The following is a 20513-nucleotide window of genomic DNA, read 5'->3' on the forward strand; positions in this document are numbered from 1 at the left end:
GTTCTTGACTTTGCAACCTTAAAAATATTCTTTGAACACGGTTTATGTTTGTTATAATAAATGCAGTAAAGCACTGAGAAACGCCTGCTCAAAATTTTTACATCAGATATACAATCATGTGAATGTGGTACGTATAACAACACAGTATTTTTTAAGTACACAGGTATCTCAGAAGTGTACTTTTCAAACATTAGACAAGTGTATTGCAAAAGAATCAAACATAAATGCTCATTTACTGAGATTATTACACTCATTTTCATTGTTTAATAATAGATTAAAAGAGTTTCAGATGATTTCAGAAAACAATTCACGTTAGGTTTTCAGTCAAGAGACTAAGAATTTATCTAAATGATTCCCAGTAATGTTAGTGGCAGCTGCTAGCAGAGCCTGTGCCCCCAAAATCTGCCCAATATTTAAACAGCAAAGTGCATGTGTTAAGTACCTGGGATATGCATAGCTAAATCACCAATATATTAGTTCTGTCAGATGATGTGTATGGAAACACTGCATGGGCACTGCACTGCACGGGCTTTGCACTGCATGGGCACTCACAGGAGCCTTCCACCTTGTGCCTCCACAAATGGACATGGTCCTATGACCCTCTCATACTGGTGGCATTACTCAAAACCGCAGTGGGCCCAGAGCTGACTGAGAAACACGTGACACATCTGAACAAAGGGTGCAACAGGAGCCATACCCTCTCGGTGCTCTGAACAGTATTGTGCCTACCTAAGAGTACATCAACCATGTACATTGCTCCAATATTTCCTGCTGGGCCCATCAACCTCATGCCACCCCTACTGCCAGCTATGGCTTAAAACCACAGTGCAGTCCCTAATGCGTGTTACTTAAAATTATCAATCTGCTCCTAGCAAAGGTTTTGCTCAGCACTAAGCTCATCACGACAGGGAGATGGTAGGAGGTACTGCCTTCCCAACTTCTTCCTGACTGCCTGCCCCATAGCCCTGAGAGCACTACTTCCTTGTGTGACTATGGAATGTGCTGAGCTGGAGATGCTTTCTCTGCTCTGCTGCAACTGCTCGGTATCCCCCCCCCACACTGGCTACCTGTGGGACGAAGACTCAGGTAGTTTCCCGGACAGGCAATGAGAACCCCACTGTGGCTTCACGGGGAGTAGGATAGATGCTCTAGTGAGCCAGTGCACAAGATAGCTCCCCTTCTTACACAGGGTCAGAGAGTAGTTAGGACCATTTCTAGCATCCCTTCACCCATGGTCTGAAAATCAGCCTCCAGATATGTTAGAGAGCCTGGATGAAGGGAGATAGAGGCGATTGGTTTGCTGGGAAGGATTGGGGAAACACAGAATTGATTTGCTTTAGGGGATGAGGGGAGGAAGATGATAGGTATGCTTGATGAGAGGCAGAAGATCCACTGGAAGGTAGAGAATTGGTCTGCTGGGGGGCAGAAGGTCAGTTTGCTGCAGAACCAGGAGATGGAGCAATGAAGAGACTGGCAGCCAGAAGAGGGACTGGAGCATGCCAGCATCAGAAGCTGGATTAATGGAGGAGAGGCTAGACTGAAAGAATAATTGAGGCAGGGAAGCCCTGGGGATGAGCAGAGGGCAAAGGAGGGACTCAGGAAATGGAATGGGGTATCTGGAGACACCAGGGAAATCATGGGCCTGAGACTATGGGACACCAGGGTAAAGAGGATGGACTATTGGCAGAGAAGTGCTTAAGAAGGCATAGGATCTGTATGGAGTATAGCATCTGCAAATGGAAAGGATGAACTGGGAATAAATGGTGAACTGATGGAGGCAGTAGAAAATGGGAACGATATGGAGAAGGCAAGAGAGAGAAAGGAGCCTCAAGGGCAGGTGGCAAGTGAGGAAAGCTTAAAAAAAGCAGGAAAGGTTTGGGAGAGAGGACAAATAATGGGATCTGGCTGGGGAATAGGAAACCAGACCATGTGAGACAAAAAGGGACATGAAGTGAACAGAAGGGGGTGAGAGTTAACAGGGAACCGGTTAGATAATGTATAGTGAACAGGTTTTAGATAATGTATATTGGAAAAGGTGAGGAAAGAGAACTGGGACAAGCTATGTGTGAGCTGGATGGGAATGGAGGAAAAGGGTAGGGGAAAGAAAGTTGGGAAAGGAGAGATTTATAGGGGTAACAGATGCTTTAGAGGGGAAAGAGGCAAGCAGAGAGGGAAAGAAAGTCTAGTGAAGAGAGAGATTTCTGAGGAAGAACAAAAAATAAGGGAGTCAGTAAATTTCATTGTTCTATTGTTTAACAAAAGGCCTGGTAACAAAACATTATATAAAAGTTAAACATTTTTCTGTATGGTACCTTTTTGTGTGGGATGAGGGGGTCTTGGGAGACCTGGTTGGGAGCTAGGCATAGGCATCTAGTGAACCTACAATATGTATGGAGAAGAGGATAACCTGCTTTATTATTTGTTAAAAATGAAAAATAAGAAAGAAAACACATAAAACCAGTGTTGACACCAGGTTTTCAAAAATGTTTAATATGACTGTGTGTCATTAGGAAATATATGTGTGTGTTTGAGGCCCATGGATTTCAGTCCTTATTGAAATCTAGACAAAAACTAAAAAGCTAATTAAAAGGAGTGTTAAGTACTATACCTGCTTTTAATTTCTTATTCCAATTTTTGTGCTTTTACATTCATACTGTTTTTTAAAATGTTTTTTCTTTCCCCTGTTGTTATGTAAAATAACCCACATAAACAAGAGTGTGAAACTGACTAAAGGTCACCCGTGAAAAAGATTGCGGACAAATGAACTGATCTCTCCCAGTTAAGATAATCTCAACAATGACAGGTTAAAAAAAATCAGGTTTAAATGTGATTCTTAAGTTGACAATATCCTTTTATTAGGATGCAATTAACTGTCAACTTATTTTTAGAATACACAGCAATTATTTTATTTATATTTTAACTTATTTTTATTTTTTGCCTAAGTTCTTGGCCTAAACTTTTTCTAAAATTGCACTAGATACTTCAAAATTTGTATTAGCTTTATTCTTGCTTCCTCATAGAATACTCCTGTTTTCAGCATATTCAATATTGAAAATTTAAAAGATTAATGACTGTTGATAAATAGACAGTTGTACCGTCCATACTACCAAGAGCTGGACTGGGACAGGGGTGGGAGACAAGAGGCAGCAGAGGAAATAGATTGGGACAACAAGCCCCTGGGGAAGATTGGTACTGGGAAACATTAAGATGGGTGGACACTGGAAATGGCTGACCAAGGGAGGCTGGAACTTAGAGGTGGGATGGGGTGGAAAATGGGGTCAGAAAGTCACTGGAGGGAAACTGGGAGACAATGCAGGGAGGAGATACCCTGACATCAGACGAAGAGCCAGATGGAGGCAGGGATGCTGAGACTGAGATCAGGAGAGGATCCAGGGCAGGAGAACTGGGAATGGGTGGGCATGGAGACTGGGAAAAGGAGCTCTTGTGTGGGAGGGAAGAGATTGGGATTGGCTGGTGAAGGAGACTGGATATGAAGGGAGAAGGAAGACTACGATGAGGAGCTGGGGCAGGGAGAGACAGGACTGGCAAAATGAGCTAGAGGAGACATGGGGAAAAGGGGTCAAGCTTGAGGGAAACAAGAAAGGGCTGCAGAGTGTCATTTAAAGCATGGGCGGGGGGTCAGATGGGTGGTGGTTGGGGTTGGGTCCTGCCCCCAGGGGGTGGGACACCCTAGGGGGCCTGCACTCATACCGCAATGGTTCCTGTCCCATAGGGCTAACCCATCCCCCTGTTCAGCCCATTGTCTCTTGCCACAGAGTGCAGCTGGGCCCCTCCCAATGCAATGCCCCACCCCTGCCCTCTTCCTGTCCCTGTCGCTACCAGAGCACCTGCTCCAAGCTGGGCTGTGGTGGGCCAGGTAGGGCCATGGCTTGGGTGCCCTCCCCAGGCTCTGCAGCCAATGGGAACAGGGCAGAAGTCTGTGTGATCATGATAGAAAATTCCCCTCCAGAACCTGGAATTGAATCCAGTGGGACACAAACCACTGATTTGGTCTTGGTGAGTAATGAGGACCTCATAGAGGAAATGGTTGTAGGGGATAATCTTGGCTCAAGTGATCATGAGCTAATTCAGTTCAAACTGAATGGAAGGATTAACAAAAATAAATCTGCAACTAAGGTTTTTGATTTCAAAAGGGCTGACTTTCAAAAATTAAGGAAATTAGTTAGGGAAGTGGATTGGACTGAAGAATTTATGGGTTTAAAGGTAGAGGAGGCCTGGGATTATTTTAAATTAAAGCTGCAGAAGCTATCGGAAGCCTGCATCCCAAGAAAGGGGAAAAAATTCATAGGCAGGAGTTGTAGACCAAGCTGGATGAGCAAGCATCTTAGAGAGGTAATTAAGAAAAAGCAGAAAGCATATAGGGAGTGGAAGAAGGGAGGGATCAGTAAGGCAAGCTACCTTATTGAGGTCAGAATATGTAGGGATAAAGTGAGACAGGCTAAAAGTCAAGTAGAGTTGGACCTTGCAAAGGGAATTAAAACCAATAGTAAAAGGTTCTATAGTCATATAAATAGGAAGAAAACAAAGAAAGAAGAAGTGGGACCGCTAAAAACTGAGGATGGAGTGGAGGTCAAGGATAATCTAGGCATGGCCCAATATCTAAACAAATACTTTGCCTCAGTCTTTAATAAGACTAAAGAGGATCTTAGGGATAATGGTAGCATGATAAATGGGAATGAGGATATGGAGGTAGACATCACCATATCTGAGGTAGAAGCGAAACTCAAACAGCTTAATGGGACTAAATCGGGGGGCCCAGATAATCTTCATCCAAGAATATTAAAAGAATTGGCACAAGAAATTGCAAGCCCATTAGCAAGAATTTTTAATGAATCTGTAAACTCAGGGGTTGTACCGTATGATTGGAGGATTGCTAACATAGTTCCTATTTTTAAGAAAGGGAAAAAAAGTGATCCAAGTAATTATAGGCCTGTTAGTTTGACATCTGTAGTATGCAAGGTCTTGGAAAAAATTTTGAAGGAGAAGGTAGTTAAGGACATTGAAGTCAATGGTAATTGGGACAAAATACAACATGGTTTTACAAAAGGTAGATCGTGCCAAACCAACCTGATCTCCTTCTTTGAGAAAGTAACAGATTTTTTAGATAAAGGAAACGCAGTGGATCTAATTTACTTAGATTTTAGTAAGGCGTTTGATACGGTGCCACATGGGGAATTATTAGTTAAATTGGATAAGATGGGCATCAATAGGAATATTGAAAGGTGGATAGGGAATTGGTTAAAGGGGAGACTACAACGGGTCCTACTGAAAGGTGAACTGTCAAGTTGGAGGGAGGTTACCAGTGGAGTTCCTCAGGGATCGGTTTTGGGACCAATCTTATTTAATCTTGTTATTACTGACCTGGGCACAAAAAGTGGGAGTGTGCTAATAAAGTTTGCAGATGATACAAAGCTGGGAGGTATTGCTAATTTAGAGAAGGACAGGGATACCCTACAGGAGGATCTGGATGACCTTGTAAACTGGAGTAATAGGAATAGGATGAAATTTAATAGTGAGAAGTGTAAGGTCATGCATTTAGGGATTAATAACAAGAATTTTAGTTATAAGCTAGGGACGCATCAACTAGAAGTAACGGAGGAGGAAAAGGACCTTGGAGTATTGGTTGATCATAGGATGACTATGAGCTGCCAATGTGATATGGCTGTGAAAAAAGCTAATGTCGTCTTGGGATGCATCAGGAGAGGTATTTCCAGTAGGGATAAGGAGGTTTTAGTACCGTTATATAAGGCACTGGTGAGACCTCACCTGGAGTACTGTGTGCAGTTCTGGTCTCCCATGTTTAAGAAGGATGAATTCAAACTGGAACAGGTACAGAGAAGGGCTACTAGGATGATCCGAGGAATGGAAAACTTGTCTTATGAAAGGAGACTCAGGGAGCTTGGCTTGTTTAGCCTAACTAAAAGAAGGCTGAGGGGAGATATGATTGCTCTCTATAAATATATCAGAGGGATAAATACCAGAGAGGGAGAGGAATTATTTAAACTCAGTACCAATGTGGACACAAGAACAAATGGATATAAACTGGCCACTAGGAAATTTAGATTAGAAATTAGACGAAGGTTTCTAACCATCAGAGGAGTGAAGTTTTGGAATAGCCTTCCGAGGGAAGTAGTGGGGGCAAAAGATCTATCTTGCTTTAAGATTAAACTCGATAAGTTTATGGAGGAGATGGTATGATGGGATAACATGGTTTTGGTAATTAAATATTCATGGTAAATAGGCCCAATGGCCTGTGATGGGTTTTAGATGGGGTAAGGTCCAAGTTACCTGGGAAAGAATTTTCTGTAGTATCTGGCTGATGAATCTTGCCCATATGCTCAGGGTTTAGCTGATCGCCATATTTGGGGTCGGGAAGGAATTTTCCTCCAGGGCAGATTGGAAGAGGCCCTGGAGGTTTTTCGCCTTCCTCTGTAGCATGGGGCACGGGTCACTTGCTGGAGGATTCTCTGCTCCTTGAGGTCTTTAAACTACAATTTGAGGACTTCAATAGCACAGATATAGGTGTGAGGTTTTTTTTTGTAAGAGTGGTGGGTGAAATTCTGTGGCCTGCGTTGTGCAGGAGGTCAGACTAGATGATCATAATGGTCCCTTCTGACCTAAATATCTATGAATCTATGAATCTATGAAACCAATGATTTTTTTAAAAAATAATAATTGATTATTAAAAATTAAATCAGATGCATTTAAAATTAAATTTGAAATATGACAATCTATGTTAAGACCTAAACTTATCATAATTTTAAAATAATTTAAATTAAATACAAAAATAATATTAAGTACTACATATTTGCTGCCATGTTCTAAAGAATGTCAGATCGCTGAACTAATGGTAGTTATTGGCTAAGTACCCGGAACCAGAGTTTGTTGAAATGCTAAGCCAGCTTTTGATAGCAGAACCCTCTTCTGCATGTAAAGAGAGATTTTTTTTTCACTTCAGTTTATTCTACTAGTTCAGTTCAACTACAACTAGTTCAAAGTTAAGACCAAGTGGAATTTGAAAAAGCAGGAAAGCTTGTTTTCATCATCCAATCTACTAGTAAAAACTAGGTTCTAAAATCTTGAAGGACTTGGTGACTAGAAATAATTAATTCCGTTCACCAACTACAGATCTTCCTTTGTTTAAGAAATCAGGTAGTTTTAAATTCCAAATATGTTCTGATAAACTTTTTACAACACTTTTTTCCTTGTGGTTCCAGCACATTTAAGCTAGTTTTATTTAATAAATAAATGTTAAATGCTGTTTTAGTGCATTTTAACTGATTTTGAATTTCCATCCAAATAGAACTTGACACAAATTGCAGAAAATCATCATCATCATCTAGTAAATACGAAATACATCATTTGCCATTTTTTAAAATAACTAAAAATGTGAATATTAAGAATCTGAATAATTGCATGTTAAGCTATATAATTGCTTAAATGAAAGTGTACAGATATCGAGTATCCTTCTGGTTAACTAAAAGAAGCACCAAATGTAGTGCAAAGTTCATAGGTTCATAGATTCCAGAACACTGTATTTAGAGCAAATCAACATGTTTTAATGGTTGTAAACCAACCTTTCTTTATGAATAAAACATAAAGTGCAAAAATTACTAAAATCTATTATCTAAATCAAAGTTTCCTGCACGTTAATTTACATTTTGATTAAAACTGGTGATTTAAATCACTTTGATTTAAATCAATCCACCCCTGATTGAATCGAAAATTCCTGACTCTGAACATTCCTCTGTGATCAGTAAATATCTGGGAAACCTATTGGCAAAGTGCATTGTTCGTTCTTCTCTTGTTGTAGGTCCACATACAGGATGACAATCTACTACTACAATCAGTTAGCTCAAGTAGCGGTGGATCTGAAGGTTCCAACCCCGCTGATGAACCATGTGAGTGCTAATGAGATGCCACATGATAGAACTTCTGTTGTTTCAATTTGCTTTTTTAAAAGCCTAGGAAATTACACACAAACCTACCTTCTCCCTCCATTGTTTAAATGAATGTCAAGGGTGCAAAGTCAAGTACTTAAAAGTTAGGAAATGCCAGAATTAAGTGTATGCATTATAATAGAGTCTTTTATTACATGATCACATACTAGTTTTATCATGGGACTCCTTCATTCAGTGCACAGGTTAGACAATGTTCCGGGGAAGAGTCAATGTTCTGTACTAAAGGAGGCTGCTATTTGTAGGACATCAGCCTTGTTTATTGCAGAAGTTAGAAAATGACAGGGAATTGTTGAAAGAAAAAGGATGGTCTCCTAATTAAAAAAAACAAATGAATGCCACCCTGGAGAACAGGTTTCTATCCCTGCATCTGCCATGGAGTTCCTATATAATGTTGACAAGGCTCTTAAACTAAACTATTCACAGGTGGCCATTAATTATATGTTCTTCATTTTATGTATGCCCAACTTGATATCTCTGGGCTGAGCGCCCCAACTACACCTCAAGTTAATGGAAGCTGAGCTTTGAATAGATAAAGTGCTAAGAAAAACTGGAGTGCTCTAAAAAATCACACACTATTGTATCAAATGGGGAACCCAAAACTAGTGTACGCTTAGGCTACAGCTACACTAGAGTTTACAGGGGTGCAGCTGTGCTGCTGTAGGCTCTTTAATATAGACTCTCTAAGCTGACAGGAGAGAGCTCTCCCATCCGCTTAACTACTTCCGTCTCTGTGAGCTGCAGAAGCTATGTTGGCAAGAGAAGCTCTCCCAAGGACACAGCACTATGCACACCGGCGCGTACGTCAGTAACTTATGTCACTCTGAGGGGTGATTTATTCACTCCCTTGAGTGACACAAGTTATTCTGACACAAGCTAGTACAGTATAGACAGAGCCTAAAACTTTATGTTCCTCAGCTCGCCATCTCTATAATGGGGATAATATAACCCCTTCACCTCACAGGGAAGTTGTGAAGATAAATCTGTGAAGCACTCAGATACTATATTGATGAGCATGACAGAGAAGCCCCATGAGGAAATAAACTATTCTGCCTCCACAACAGGTTTTGAATAGTGTGCAGTAAGTAAGATATGGGGTCACATGTTGCAAAATGAGGATAACATAAAATATTGAATACCTGCTCTCTGAATAAGCACTCTCCATCCTGTACAGTGAATGAGGCAAGGGTTCAATGGAAAATACAGATTTTGATCATGTTAAAGACTGTATCATAATGCATACACACAACAGGGCCCAATTTTACTTCCACATGCAACTTTAACTGTGGCATTTCCTAACTTTTGAGTGCTTGACTTTGCAACCACAACTTTTAACAGTTTTTTGTGTGTAATATGCATATACATTTCTGCAAGGACTTCCTGTCTGTTTTAAATTTGTTTGAACTTGTTTTATTAATTTAAGCTTTCTTGCCTTTTGAACATAATGCCAATGCCTTCTTTGTGGAAAGTTTGCCACAACCCTTTAGGAGTTAGAAAAAGTGATTAAAATACAGACAAAAAGATGTCAAATGATATAGTTATGATGATTGACTTTAAAAGGCAAAATAAAGGCAATTTAGAGAGAGATTACTGCAGCTAATCATTTTAGGCTTGCCTTTGAAAAATACACCTTCATTTAAACAAATTGAAAACAAATGCTACTTCTGTTGTTTAGTATTCATGTTGGTAGAGTTAGCTTACTGACTATAGGATGACATTATAACATAAATGCTACCTTCAGAATTTGTTCTTTACTAATATCTTGCTGTTTGCAATATATATATATATATATGTATTTAGCTCCACAGAGGAAGTAATATGGCTCCCTTTAGTATTCCAAGTATAAATTTACTCAGCAGATTTGTTTTATTAAAATGCAAATAATGGGATATGGAACATTTGGCAAATGAAAAATCCAAGAGGGGAATACACAGTTTTATTTATTGTTAATGTTTGGAGTAGCTTATTGAAACACACTTTGCAGTAACTGCCACTGAATATTAGCTATGAAGTTCTCATCACACCTTGAATATTACCCATAGGTTAATCCAGGTTTTCACTGGTATGGTTAAAAGGCTCAGAGTGTTTCAAATATACCTTAAGAAACATTATTATCCTAGATGTGACTATGCACATTCACAAAAAATGAATTCAGTGTGGCTAAGATTCAATCCAGCATAGTTTCAAATTAATTATTCCTCTTCACTTGCTTTATATAAACAGAATTGACCTGTTAATTTAAAGAAAATCTATCAGCACAGAATGAATTCTCTCTTATAAACAAGCAAGATGAACTTGACCTTGTTTGAACTTGTTTTGATGTGGTCCAGATGGTAGGCTACATGCTTGAATAACAGGCTAAAGTGGAGGAAAAACTCATATAGTAAGATCTAGATTTATAGCCTTTTGCAAATGCCTACCTTGTATTGTCCTTTCAGCATCTGTTCTGCCCCCGCTGCGGTCAGCTTCTATCTCTGGGGTCAGAGAGTCTAGAAGCACAGAAAGGTAAGACTGACACATATTTTATTTAACTCCTGTAGCCTTTTTTACAACCTGTTACTCCAATGCTGAATTACAATACAATCAACCTTTGTCCCTTTTTTTTTAATGTTGAACAATGCCTGGAGGCCAGGAAATTTTTTTTTCTAGACTGGGAAGATTAATGAGGAATAGATTTTTAAGCAGAGAGAAAAGCAAAGAATTGACTTCTCAAGCTAATAATGTAAAATTGTTCTAGTTTGGGCATTCTCTCCAGTGAAGTAATATTTGCTCACACACACTGTACAAAAAAAGCATCACAACAACTAGAGAAGCAATGAAATGGAGGAAAGCAAAAGGTAATTTTTCCCTGTTGCATCTCAAAAATAATTGTGACCAACATAACAACTGATTTCACCACTTGAATTGAGGGTTAATTACAGAGAAGCAAAAAGCTGACTTCTTACCATTTAGGGCCCTGAGACTGTCTGTTGAAGTTGCCTGTTTCAATGTCTGTTCTGCTTGTTCCCGCCGCTTAGTCTCAAATTCAAGCGCTTCCTGCAATTTCCTCTTTGCCTTCTTTTCTTTCTTTAACCTTTTCTGAATTATTGCTGGGGGAGAAAAATCAGTGCATTCACATTTGGTTCTGAGATTTTGGCTACACAGTTACTACTTATTATGGGTTCCTAAAAATAATATAGCTGGGTCACTATCATCTGTCTCCTCCCTTACCACTGATGCCCTCCCCACCCCAAGAAAGAGGGTGTGTAACACACTGAACCTAAATTCTGCACTGAAGCACCCTGATCTTTGTTGCATGTCAGCAATGGGATAAAAAATCTAACTGACTTCAAGATCCTGTAGTGAAGAGGAAATTAGGTAACTGTTTGAAACGTATGAAAAAACATAAACAAAATAAAGGGTACTATGAAATTAAACATTAAGATCCCAATCCTAGGAGCCCTCCACACTTTCAGCTGGAGCTCTGCATGTGATGGGCTTACAGAATTAGACCTTAAAAGTACCACACAATCAACACTTTTACATAGAATTCAATAAAAATCCTCATTTTCTCAACGTTTCTAACCAGCTCACATTCCCAGAGTTTAAAACCAGTGTGCCACAGAACTCAGGGAGCCTGATACCGGAACTGAGGTCCCAGTTGCAGCAGAGTAAGGTGCAATGAGTTCTGTTTACCAGTCCAAGCTACAACAAACCTCTGAAGAAGTTGAGAACAGTTCTGCAACACTCTATATCTTGTGCAGCATCAACTACACAGTACCATTTTTAGTATATACAACTAATACATGAGAATAGATTTATCATCTTATGATATTGAAAATCTGAGCTAAATACATCTTGCGTAGTTTCATGGTTTTAATATTTTCATTATAAATAGTTTGCAAGTGCCTTTCAAACATCATGGCTGACACAGAGTAGATGTGACCATAGCAGACAGAGACAGAATTAGTGAAGTCTTATTGTGTAGTTACTCATAAAAGTGATATTATCCTGGTTTTACTACCTGATCAAACACTACACCCGGAGGAGTGACTAACTGGATAACATACAGATTGGAAGGATAGGGTACAGTAAACAAGACAAAGAAAATAGCGTCACTGCATTATATACAGCAGCAGCTCAGTTAACTGATGTTCCCAGAGACACCTACAATATTTAGATCAGTGGGGATAAAGTAAACATAGGTTTCTGTCACATTAACCCAATCAACAATAGGTAGACATTAGAGGAGGTTGCCTAACACTGAAGATCAAAAAAATTCCTTCCTGACGCCACATGAGGTGATCAGTTAGACCCAGAGCATGTGAGCAAGAAACAGCCAACCAAGCACTGAGAGGGAGAATGATCAATACTCTGGCTGTCCATGTCCAAAATCTCATCTTCAGCTGTAGTCATCTCTGATGCTTCAAAGGAAAGAGACCAAAAATATCCCCCAGAATACACCCTGAGGTAAAAATCCCTTCCTGTCCCCTCCAGGTGACTGAAGCCCCAAAGCATGAGTATTAGAAACATAAGATATAAACAGGAAGTGAGACCCTACTGTCAAAACCAACCCCATCATAAAAGAGCACTTATAAAACTGTTCTGTTCTGTCTTGAAACCAGGTATGTTGTTTGCCTCCACAACTCCTGTTGGAGGCTGTTCTAGCACCTCACCCCTCTGATGGTGAGAAACCGCCTTGTAAATTCCAGCCTGATTTTTTTCATGACCAGCTTATACCCATTGGCTCTTGTACCAACACCATCCTTCAGCTTGAGTAGGTTTTCACTCTCAGTGTTGTTTACTCCCTGATGTATTTCTAGAGAGCAATCATATCTCCTCATCCTTAGGTCCAGCTTCTTATACCAGGTGAAATAATGTCATTAGAGTGGTACAAAGTAGAAGAGTATGCAGTGCACAGTGCTGACAATACAAGTCATTTTTTTCATTACCTGGCACAAAATCAGGGCCTATCATGTAGTTTTCCTCAGTGTCTAACTTTGGAGAAATCACTTAACCCCTCTGCTGTGCCTGAGTTTGCCTATCTGTAAAACAGGTATACTATCTACCTCACAGAGGTGTCATGAGGCATAGCACTGGCTAGTGTTTATAAAAAATATTTGAGATCCACTAAAAAAAGAGACCTATTTAGTATTAGTCCTGTAATTGTATTAATTGAATTAATATGCCAGTCAATAGTCACAGTGAAGATTCTATGCACGCTCATGATTATTATTAATAGTTATTGCCTACAATTATTTATTCTCCTCTGTTTAAAAGGGAAATTCATGGTGTAATAGTTGCACCCTCTAGTGGAAAGAGGCATGAAATAAGATTACAGTGATACTAATGGGATTCACAAAAACAACAAGGAGTCCCTAAAGACTAACATGGGATTCAGTTTAGCTCAAGGTATAAAAATACTGATTTTGAATCCAAGTGTCCTCCGTTCAAGCTGCTTCAAAGAGATTTCTTATTTTATCAGCTGTAAGTGACAGAGGAGGAGAAAGAGCTGGGGGCATTGGTCCATAATAGGATGACTAGGTTCCGCCAGTATGATACAGCCATGAACAAAGCTAATGCAAATCTAGGATGCATCAGGCAAGATGTTTCCAGTAGAGACAGGGAAGTATTCTTACCATTATGCAAGTCACTGGTTAGACCTCATCAAAAACACTGTGTGCATTTTTGGTCTCCCATGTTTAAGAAAGATGAATTCAAATTGGAACAGGTGCAGAGAAGGGGTACTACGATGATCAGAGGAATGGAGAACCTGCCTTATGAGAGGAGACTTAAGGAGCTTGCCTTACTTAGCCTGATTAAATGAAAACTGAGGGGGAGACATGATTGCTCTCTATAAACACATCAGAATCAGAAAGATAAATACAGGGGAAGAGTTATCTAAGTTAAGGGTCAATGTTGACACAAGAACAAATGGATATAAACTGACCATCAATAAGTTTAGACTTGAAATTAGACAAAGGTTTCCCAACCATCAGCGCAGCAAAGTTCTGGAACAGCCTTCCAAAGGGAGCAATGGGATAAAAAACCTAACTAACTTCAAGACTGAACTTGATAAGTTAATGGAAGAGATGAGAAAATGAGACTGCCTACAATGGCATACGGCTAATCCATGACTGCTATTAGCAACTATCTCCAATTGCTGAAGATGAGGGAAGACTCTGTTGCTACTGAAAATTCTTTCTCAGGAATCTGGTGGATGGGTTTTGCCTACATGCTTGAAGTCTAACTGATCGCCATATTTGACATCAGCAAGGAATTCTCCTCCAGGTCAGGATGGCAGAGACCCTGGAGATTTTTTGCCTTCCTCTGTAGCCTGGGGCATGAGACACTTCTTGGTTTGAACAATAGTAAAGAGTAGATTATCTGTAACTTGAAGTCTTTAAATCAAGATTTGAGGACCTCAGTAACTCAGCCAGAGGTTATGGGCCTACGACAGGAGGCGTTGGATGAGGTACTGTGGCCTGCAATGTGCAGAAGGTCAGAATAGATTATCATGATGGTCCTCCTTGCTTTAAAGTCTAGGATTCTGTCTATATTGCAATAAAACCTTAATTATATGTAGAAACAAAAGGGATTCAAGCAAAGAGTTGAAAACTGGGAGGGTCCTGAGTACAAAGCCCGCTGTGCAAAATTAGGGAAGTCACATAGCTTCCTCTATAAAATGAGGTAAAAGAAGGGTTTTGCTCAAAACTAGATATTATATTAGAATTAAACTTGGATAAATAAATTATAAAGAGGTTATGTCTGCTTATAAAAAAAACTCAGAACATTTGTAAAATACCTCTGTTCTTCTGTTCCACAGCCAGCTGTTTTTCCAGAGTTTCCCTCAGTTCTCGTTCCCTGAACAACTCCATCTTCAGCTCCGTCTTTTCCATCTGGACCTGTTTCTCTTGAGCTCTGGCATTGTCTATGGCAACCTTTAATAGGCCCTGTTCAAAGATGAAGTTGAACATTGCAAAGTTTGGGAATGTAAAACAGCAGACATAATAAATGAACTTCTTTTGTATTTTCTTGATTAGATATGAGAGATTTTAAGTAAAAAAATAATCCTGCTGCCAGGTCGCGGTTATATGGGTGCACATAACAGCTTAATAAGCCTTCCTATTATCATCGGCACCTTTTTTACTGAAACACATTCAAACAGGCAGACAAGCTATATGTAAAAACACATGGGGCCAAATTTTCAAAGGCACTCAACACATCCTTTGTGTGTACAACTCTTGATAAAGGTTATAGAGCTAGATTTATTCTTCCTGAAGATTAAAATGTAACTGCGTCACCCCACAGCAGTGAGGGGCACCATTCCCAAAGGGGAAGTTGACTCAATGTTCCCTTTGGCTTTTCTTCCAGAAAGTGGCTTCTTTAATTTCTGCAATAACCTCCATATAAGCTGACCTGATGGGAGCTCTAGTAGGGATGTAATGAAGCAGCACATCACCCATACACCCTGCTCATTACTGTTATTATTAATAATAATTATATGTATTAAAATAGCCCCAGAGGTCCCAGTTGAGATCAGGTCCTGATTGTACTAAGCATTCTATAGACACATAGTGAGAGACAGTACCTGTCCCAAAGAGCCAACTCCCTGGCCAGGCAAAGGACAAACTGCAAGCTTGGTCCGCTAGCTTTTCCATTGTCAGAGTCTATCAAGACCTCCTTCAAATCCCTCTTTTAAACACATTTTAACAGTCCATCCCATTTTCTTCTCAATGCTCCTCATACCCACTCTTACTTAAACTGTTGTCTCATATCTTGTCTAATTCAGGGCCTAATCCCTCATGGTATTATTGCACTCAACTCCCACTGAAATCTGCAAGTGTTGAGAAAGCTCAGCACTTAATGGGAGGTCCTCCAATTGTAAAGTTCTCATGGTAGGGAACCTGATGCACTTTATGGGAATGTACGTTATGTTATTTGTGCACACACATTTGTTTAGGCACAAATGCAGGCCACATTTTGAAAATTCCTATCAACCTAAAAATAAAATTGCATAAAAATATGTTTAAAAGTTGTAACAGTCCACTTGAAAAGAAGTTAAAACCGTTCAAAAATAATCTACAAGATAATTATGATTGTACTGTTAAATTAGGAAGCTACCAAACAAAACTCTATTGGACTAAATATAAAACTACATAGGAATGTTCAAAATTAAGTACAGTTTAAAATAAAACAAACAAACAAACAAATAAAGTATTACTAATAGCAATAATAAACCCTTTCCAGAGTCTAATTTTTAATTTTTTAACATATATCTGGAATTTTTTCCCAATTTTTTAAAACAAGTAATCATTTTTCCTTCAGACAACCAGTTTTCACATGAAGGACATTTCTAAACCAATGAAAAATTCAAATGAGGCAATAAACAAGAGGTTTGGGGTTTTTTTGGATCCACGTTCTCCTCTTACTTCAGCAAACAGTTGAAATCTAGAATATTCCTAACTCCTCCTGTTTATCTCCGCCTAGAACATGCAAATCACTCACATCGCTCATAAGTCCAAATCAGGTGAACTTATACAAAAGTTCCTTATCTGATGAGGTTCAATAAGGATAAGTGCAGAGTCCTGCACTTAGGATGGAAGAACCCAATGCACAGCTACAGACTAGGGACCGAATGGCTAGGCAGCAGTTCTGCGGAAAAGGACCTAGGGGTGACAGTGGACAAGAAGCTGGATATGAGTCAGCAGTGTGCCCTTGTTGCCAAGAAGGCAAATGGCATTTTGGGATGTATAAGTAGGGGCATAGCGAGCAGATCGAGGGACGTGATCGTCCCCCTCTATTCGACATTGGTGTCATCTGGAGTACTGTGTTCAGTTTTGGGCCTCACACTACAAGAAGGATGTGGATAAATTGGAGAGAGTCCAGCGAAGGGCAACAAAAATGATTAGGGGTCTGGAACACATGAGTTATGAGGAGAGGCTGAGGGAACTGGGATTTTTTAGTCTGCGGGAGAGAAGAATGAGGGGAGATTTGATAGCTGCTTTCAACTACCTGAGAGGTGGTTCCAGAGAGGATGGTTCTAGACTATTCTCAGTGGTAGAAGAGGACAGGACAAGGAGTAATGGTCTCAAGTTGCAGTGGGGGAGGCTTAGGTTGGATATTAGGAAAAACTTTTTCACTAGGAGGGTGGTGAAACACTGGAATGCGTTGCCTAGGGAGGTGGTGGAATCTCCTTCCTTAGAAGTTTTTAAGTTCAGGCTTGACAAAGCCCTGGCTGGGATGATTTAATTGGGGATGGGTCCTGCTTTTGAGCAGGGGGTTGAACTAGATGACCTCCTGAGGTCCCTTCCAACCCTGATATTCTATGATTCTATGATTCTATGAAAAGGTCTCCCCTTGATGCAAAATAAATAGACAAAGAATTTCTAAGGTGCAGACAACCCTCTCCCTCACTGTGACAATTCATCTTGTTTAACAATAAAATCTAGCAGCAAAGGCAACTGCCATCTTTACTCAATTCAGCAACATTCATGTACATGTTTCTTCTTCATCAGGAACAAACAATTAGTATCAAATGAAAGAGATCATTACATCAAGTGCCCTTTTAGATCACCCCAATTAAAACTTTAGTTTAGCTGTATTTTAATTCTAAGAAACCAAATTCTAATTTTCTGCTCTGATTGCTCTTGTTGACTTATCTTTGAAAGATGTACTGTCAGTGCAAAGCCTAGAGATTATTTAGCAAGATGCCAATGTTGGCACCACTTAATGTGTTGATTGGTTGTATTATCCGTAGCAGTTTAAAATAAATTACTATTACACTATCATTGTCCTTGGCTGACAAAACACAATATTTTGGTGTTCTTTAAATATGAAACAATCATTATGAATAAACAAGGAGAATAATGCTAAATTATCACGCTGATTGTGTAATTTTATATTAAGAACCTGTGCAAAATATGAAGCTGCTAAGAGCATATTACATTTACACTGAATTTCTGCATCACACCTCTCCCCGACCCCTCCCCCCCACACTGGCTGCTAATGTATCTAATCGCAATACATTACTTTTTGCTGCTGATTATGTCTGGAAAATATTAGCTTCTTTTGGAGCCAAGACCCACTAGGGACTACTTATAAGCTATACAAAATTAAGTTCCATTTTTAGAAGTTAAATTAGTGCACATCAGTAGGCATCCAATGTGAACAAAAATCTGCACTGGAGCCAAACTGCTGCATATGCAAAAGTGCTGCTGCTGCCAATGACAGTTTTAATGCAAAAATACCGGAAACATTCAATGTCTGCCTTTATTCAATGCAGCACGGGGCTGGGAAAGGCAACTAATCAGTACTGTATCTAAAAATCATCAAAACGCCTTGGAACCAACAACTGTAATAGTAATTTCAGAGTTGTGTGGAATCCTGTGAATTCTCCCAGTGGTTCATCTGCAAAAGACTACACAAAATAAAATATGTCCACCTTGTATTTGCTATGGGTAATCCTCTAGCCTGACAAATATCAATGGGATGCCAATTACAATGTGAAATACAGTGAAACACAAGACATGACTTAAAATATTTTTCTTTAGGGAAGGCCAGTTATTATGGAGGTTGGATAATGATAATTGTAGCGAACATGTTCAGGTTTCAAATTTGTTTTTAATACAGTATGGAGGTAGTGAGGATAAACTGTAGCAAGACTTCTAACATAGAGTACAATTCTTCCCCTTTAGGCTACTGTTAATAAATTTTCTAACTTTAATGTAAAAATGCTAAGTGTTCACAAATAATTGCCTTTTCTCCCTGGTGATTTATAAGCCACCACTATTTGGTTTAATTTTTTAAAAATATTTCCCAGTGATAAATTCTTCAAGAAAAATGCTCCAACAAAAATTACTAGTTTAGGTTTCTTTCCTTTTCTAACTAATATGATCCTATCGGACAACTGAGTACATCATCTTGCAAGGACAGGCTACAGTTCACATAATATATATTGACCATAGTCTTAAGCCATAAGGCCAAAGTCACCCATTATTGTTTTTCAGAAAGCACTAATATTGTGTTATCAATTCTGAAGCTGGCATAAACAAAATTATATTACTCTTAAAACTAACAGCCTCTTAGTAGAAACTGAAAGGCATGCTCTTTGTATCTATACTCAGATCTGCTATGTTTTTAATGTAATGTATCTGTCTTAGGATTAAATATGACACAATTACACGAGAGCACAATTCAGACAACCCACTAAATGATGGAAAATATAAAGTTGGAGCGTATACTCCATTCTGAACTTGTGGCATTGAGCAGAGGTGTGTGAGCACCTGAGACTTTATACTGACACACGTGATTGTAGCAGAGGCTGGGTGAAGACAGTGAACAATTTCTTCAAAGAACTTTGCTCCTTTTTTAGTCTGCAAATTATCCATGAACAGACCTTGATTTTTACATGATTGTTCATTATTAAACATTATCCGCTGAATGATTTACAAAACATATATCTGCCGTTGGATTGCTTGCTAACTATTCAACATGACTAATGCTTTGGGTATTGACTATTTGTAATTCACTATTCACTCTGTTTGATTAGTCACCTAAGTCACATGACATCTTTTTCTGTGCTCTTTCAATAGATGACATGCAAAAGAGCTTTCTTTGAATAACTCCAGCATGAATACATTGGCAAATGCATATTCGTACAAGTATATGTGATTTTCCCTTTCCATTAATATCCTTGTGAAGAAAATTTCACTCTTTTGAATTTTGCACAAAGCAAACAAAAAGGGCTGCAAAAGCTGCTGAAGCAAAGCTGTGGCTTTTGTTTGATGTAATGCTTGCAAATATTTTTCTGCAATATTGACTCATATTTATTTGCAGTGCAGAAAACTTCCAGGTGTATCACCAGTCTTTTATTTTGTTTTCATAAGTGAGTTTATCTTGCAATCTTATCTTAGATTTCTATTTTAATTGTATCAAGAGAATATTTAAAAGCCATTTTGCTCATCTTTAAAATGGATTCTTATCAACAAGAGTGCTACTGTATGCTACAGTTACAATCAAAAGTACTAAATACGGGGTGCAGAATCAGATCCTAAAGCTCAAAATAATATTATTATCACTGAAGATTATTACAATATTGTAATACAGCATTGCTCTGTGGCCATGTCACTTAATTTAACTTTCAAAACATAGTTTCTAGTGCTTTTAGTTGTGGAGGTATCCGTCTGAATGTGAACTGATGAAGTGCTGTCTTCCTATTTCTATACACCAAGGGAAAAACATTAGCTATGACAGAGGAGTGAACTTCCCCATTCATTACAATGGGATGGTTACTCTGGCACCCAATTAGAAATTTAAACATCAGCATTAATTTTCCTGAGTATAATATCAGCAAAAGCATCACACTCCTATGCTTTATTTGGTGTGTTTGATTCATTTGAAAAGATGGACATCAGAGGAGTGAGGTTACACATTTAAAGATCAAAATAATGGAATGTTCTATGTAATATTTTTGGATAAATCCTCACCCCTTGGACTGGCCCCTTTGCATGGCTTCTCAGAAAAGTTGCCCATGCCCACAGTAGGCATCTGGGG

General features: G+C 39.1%; 1 protein-coding gene across 1 annotated transcript in view; it reads right to left on the reverse strand.

Annotated features, from left to right (window-relative positions):
* Positions 1-2356: 2356 nt before the first annotated feature.
* DACH1 (dachshund family transcription factor 1) overlaps positions 2357-20513 on the reverse strand; it is a 426532-nt gene continuing 408375 nt past the window's right edge. Inside the window, exons 8-11 of the mRNA XM_077806900.1 lie at positions 14764-14911; positions 10925-11068; positions 10400-10468; positions 2357-2379 (exon numbers count right to left, since the gene is read on the reverse strand). Coding sequence (XP_077663026.1) covers positions 2357-2379; positions 10400-10468; positions 10925-11068; positions 14764-14911 — 384 coding nt within the window. The remainder of the gene's footprint in view (positions 2380-10399; positions 10469-10924; positions 11069-14763; positions 14912-20513) is intronic.

Source organism: Eretmochelys imbricata, chromosome 1 (assembly GCF_965152235.1).
Source record: "Eretmochelys imbricata isolate rEreImb1 chromosome 1, rEreImb1.hap1, whole genome shotgun sequence".
Taxonomy (NCBI): domain Eukaryota; kingdom Metazoa; phylum Chordata; order Testudines; family Cheloniidae; genus Eretmochelys; species Eretmochelys imbricata.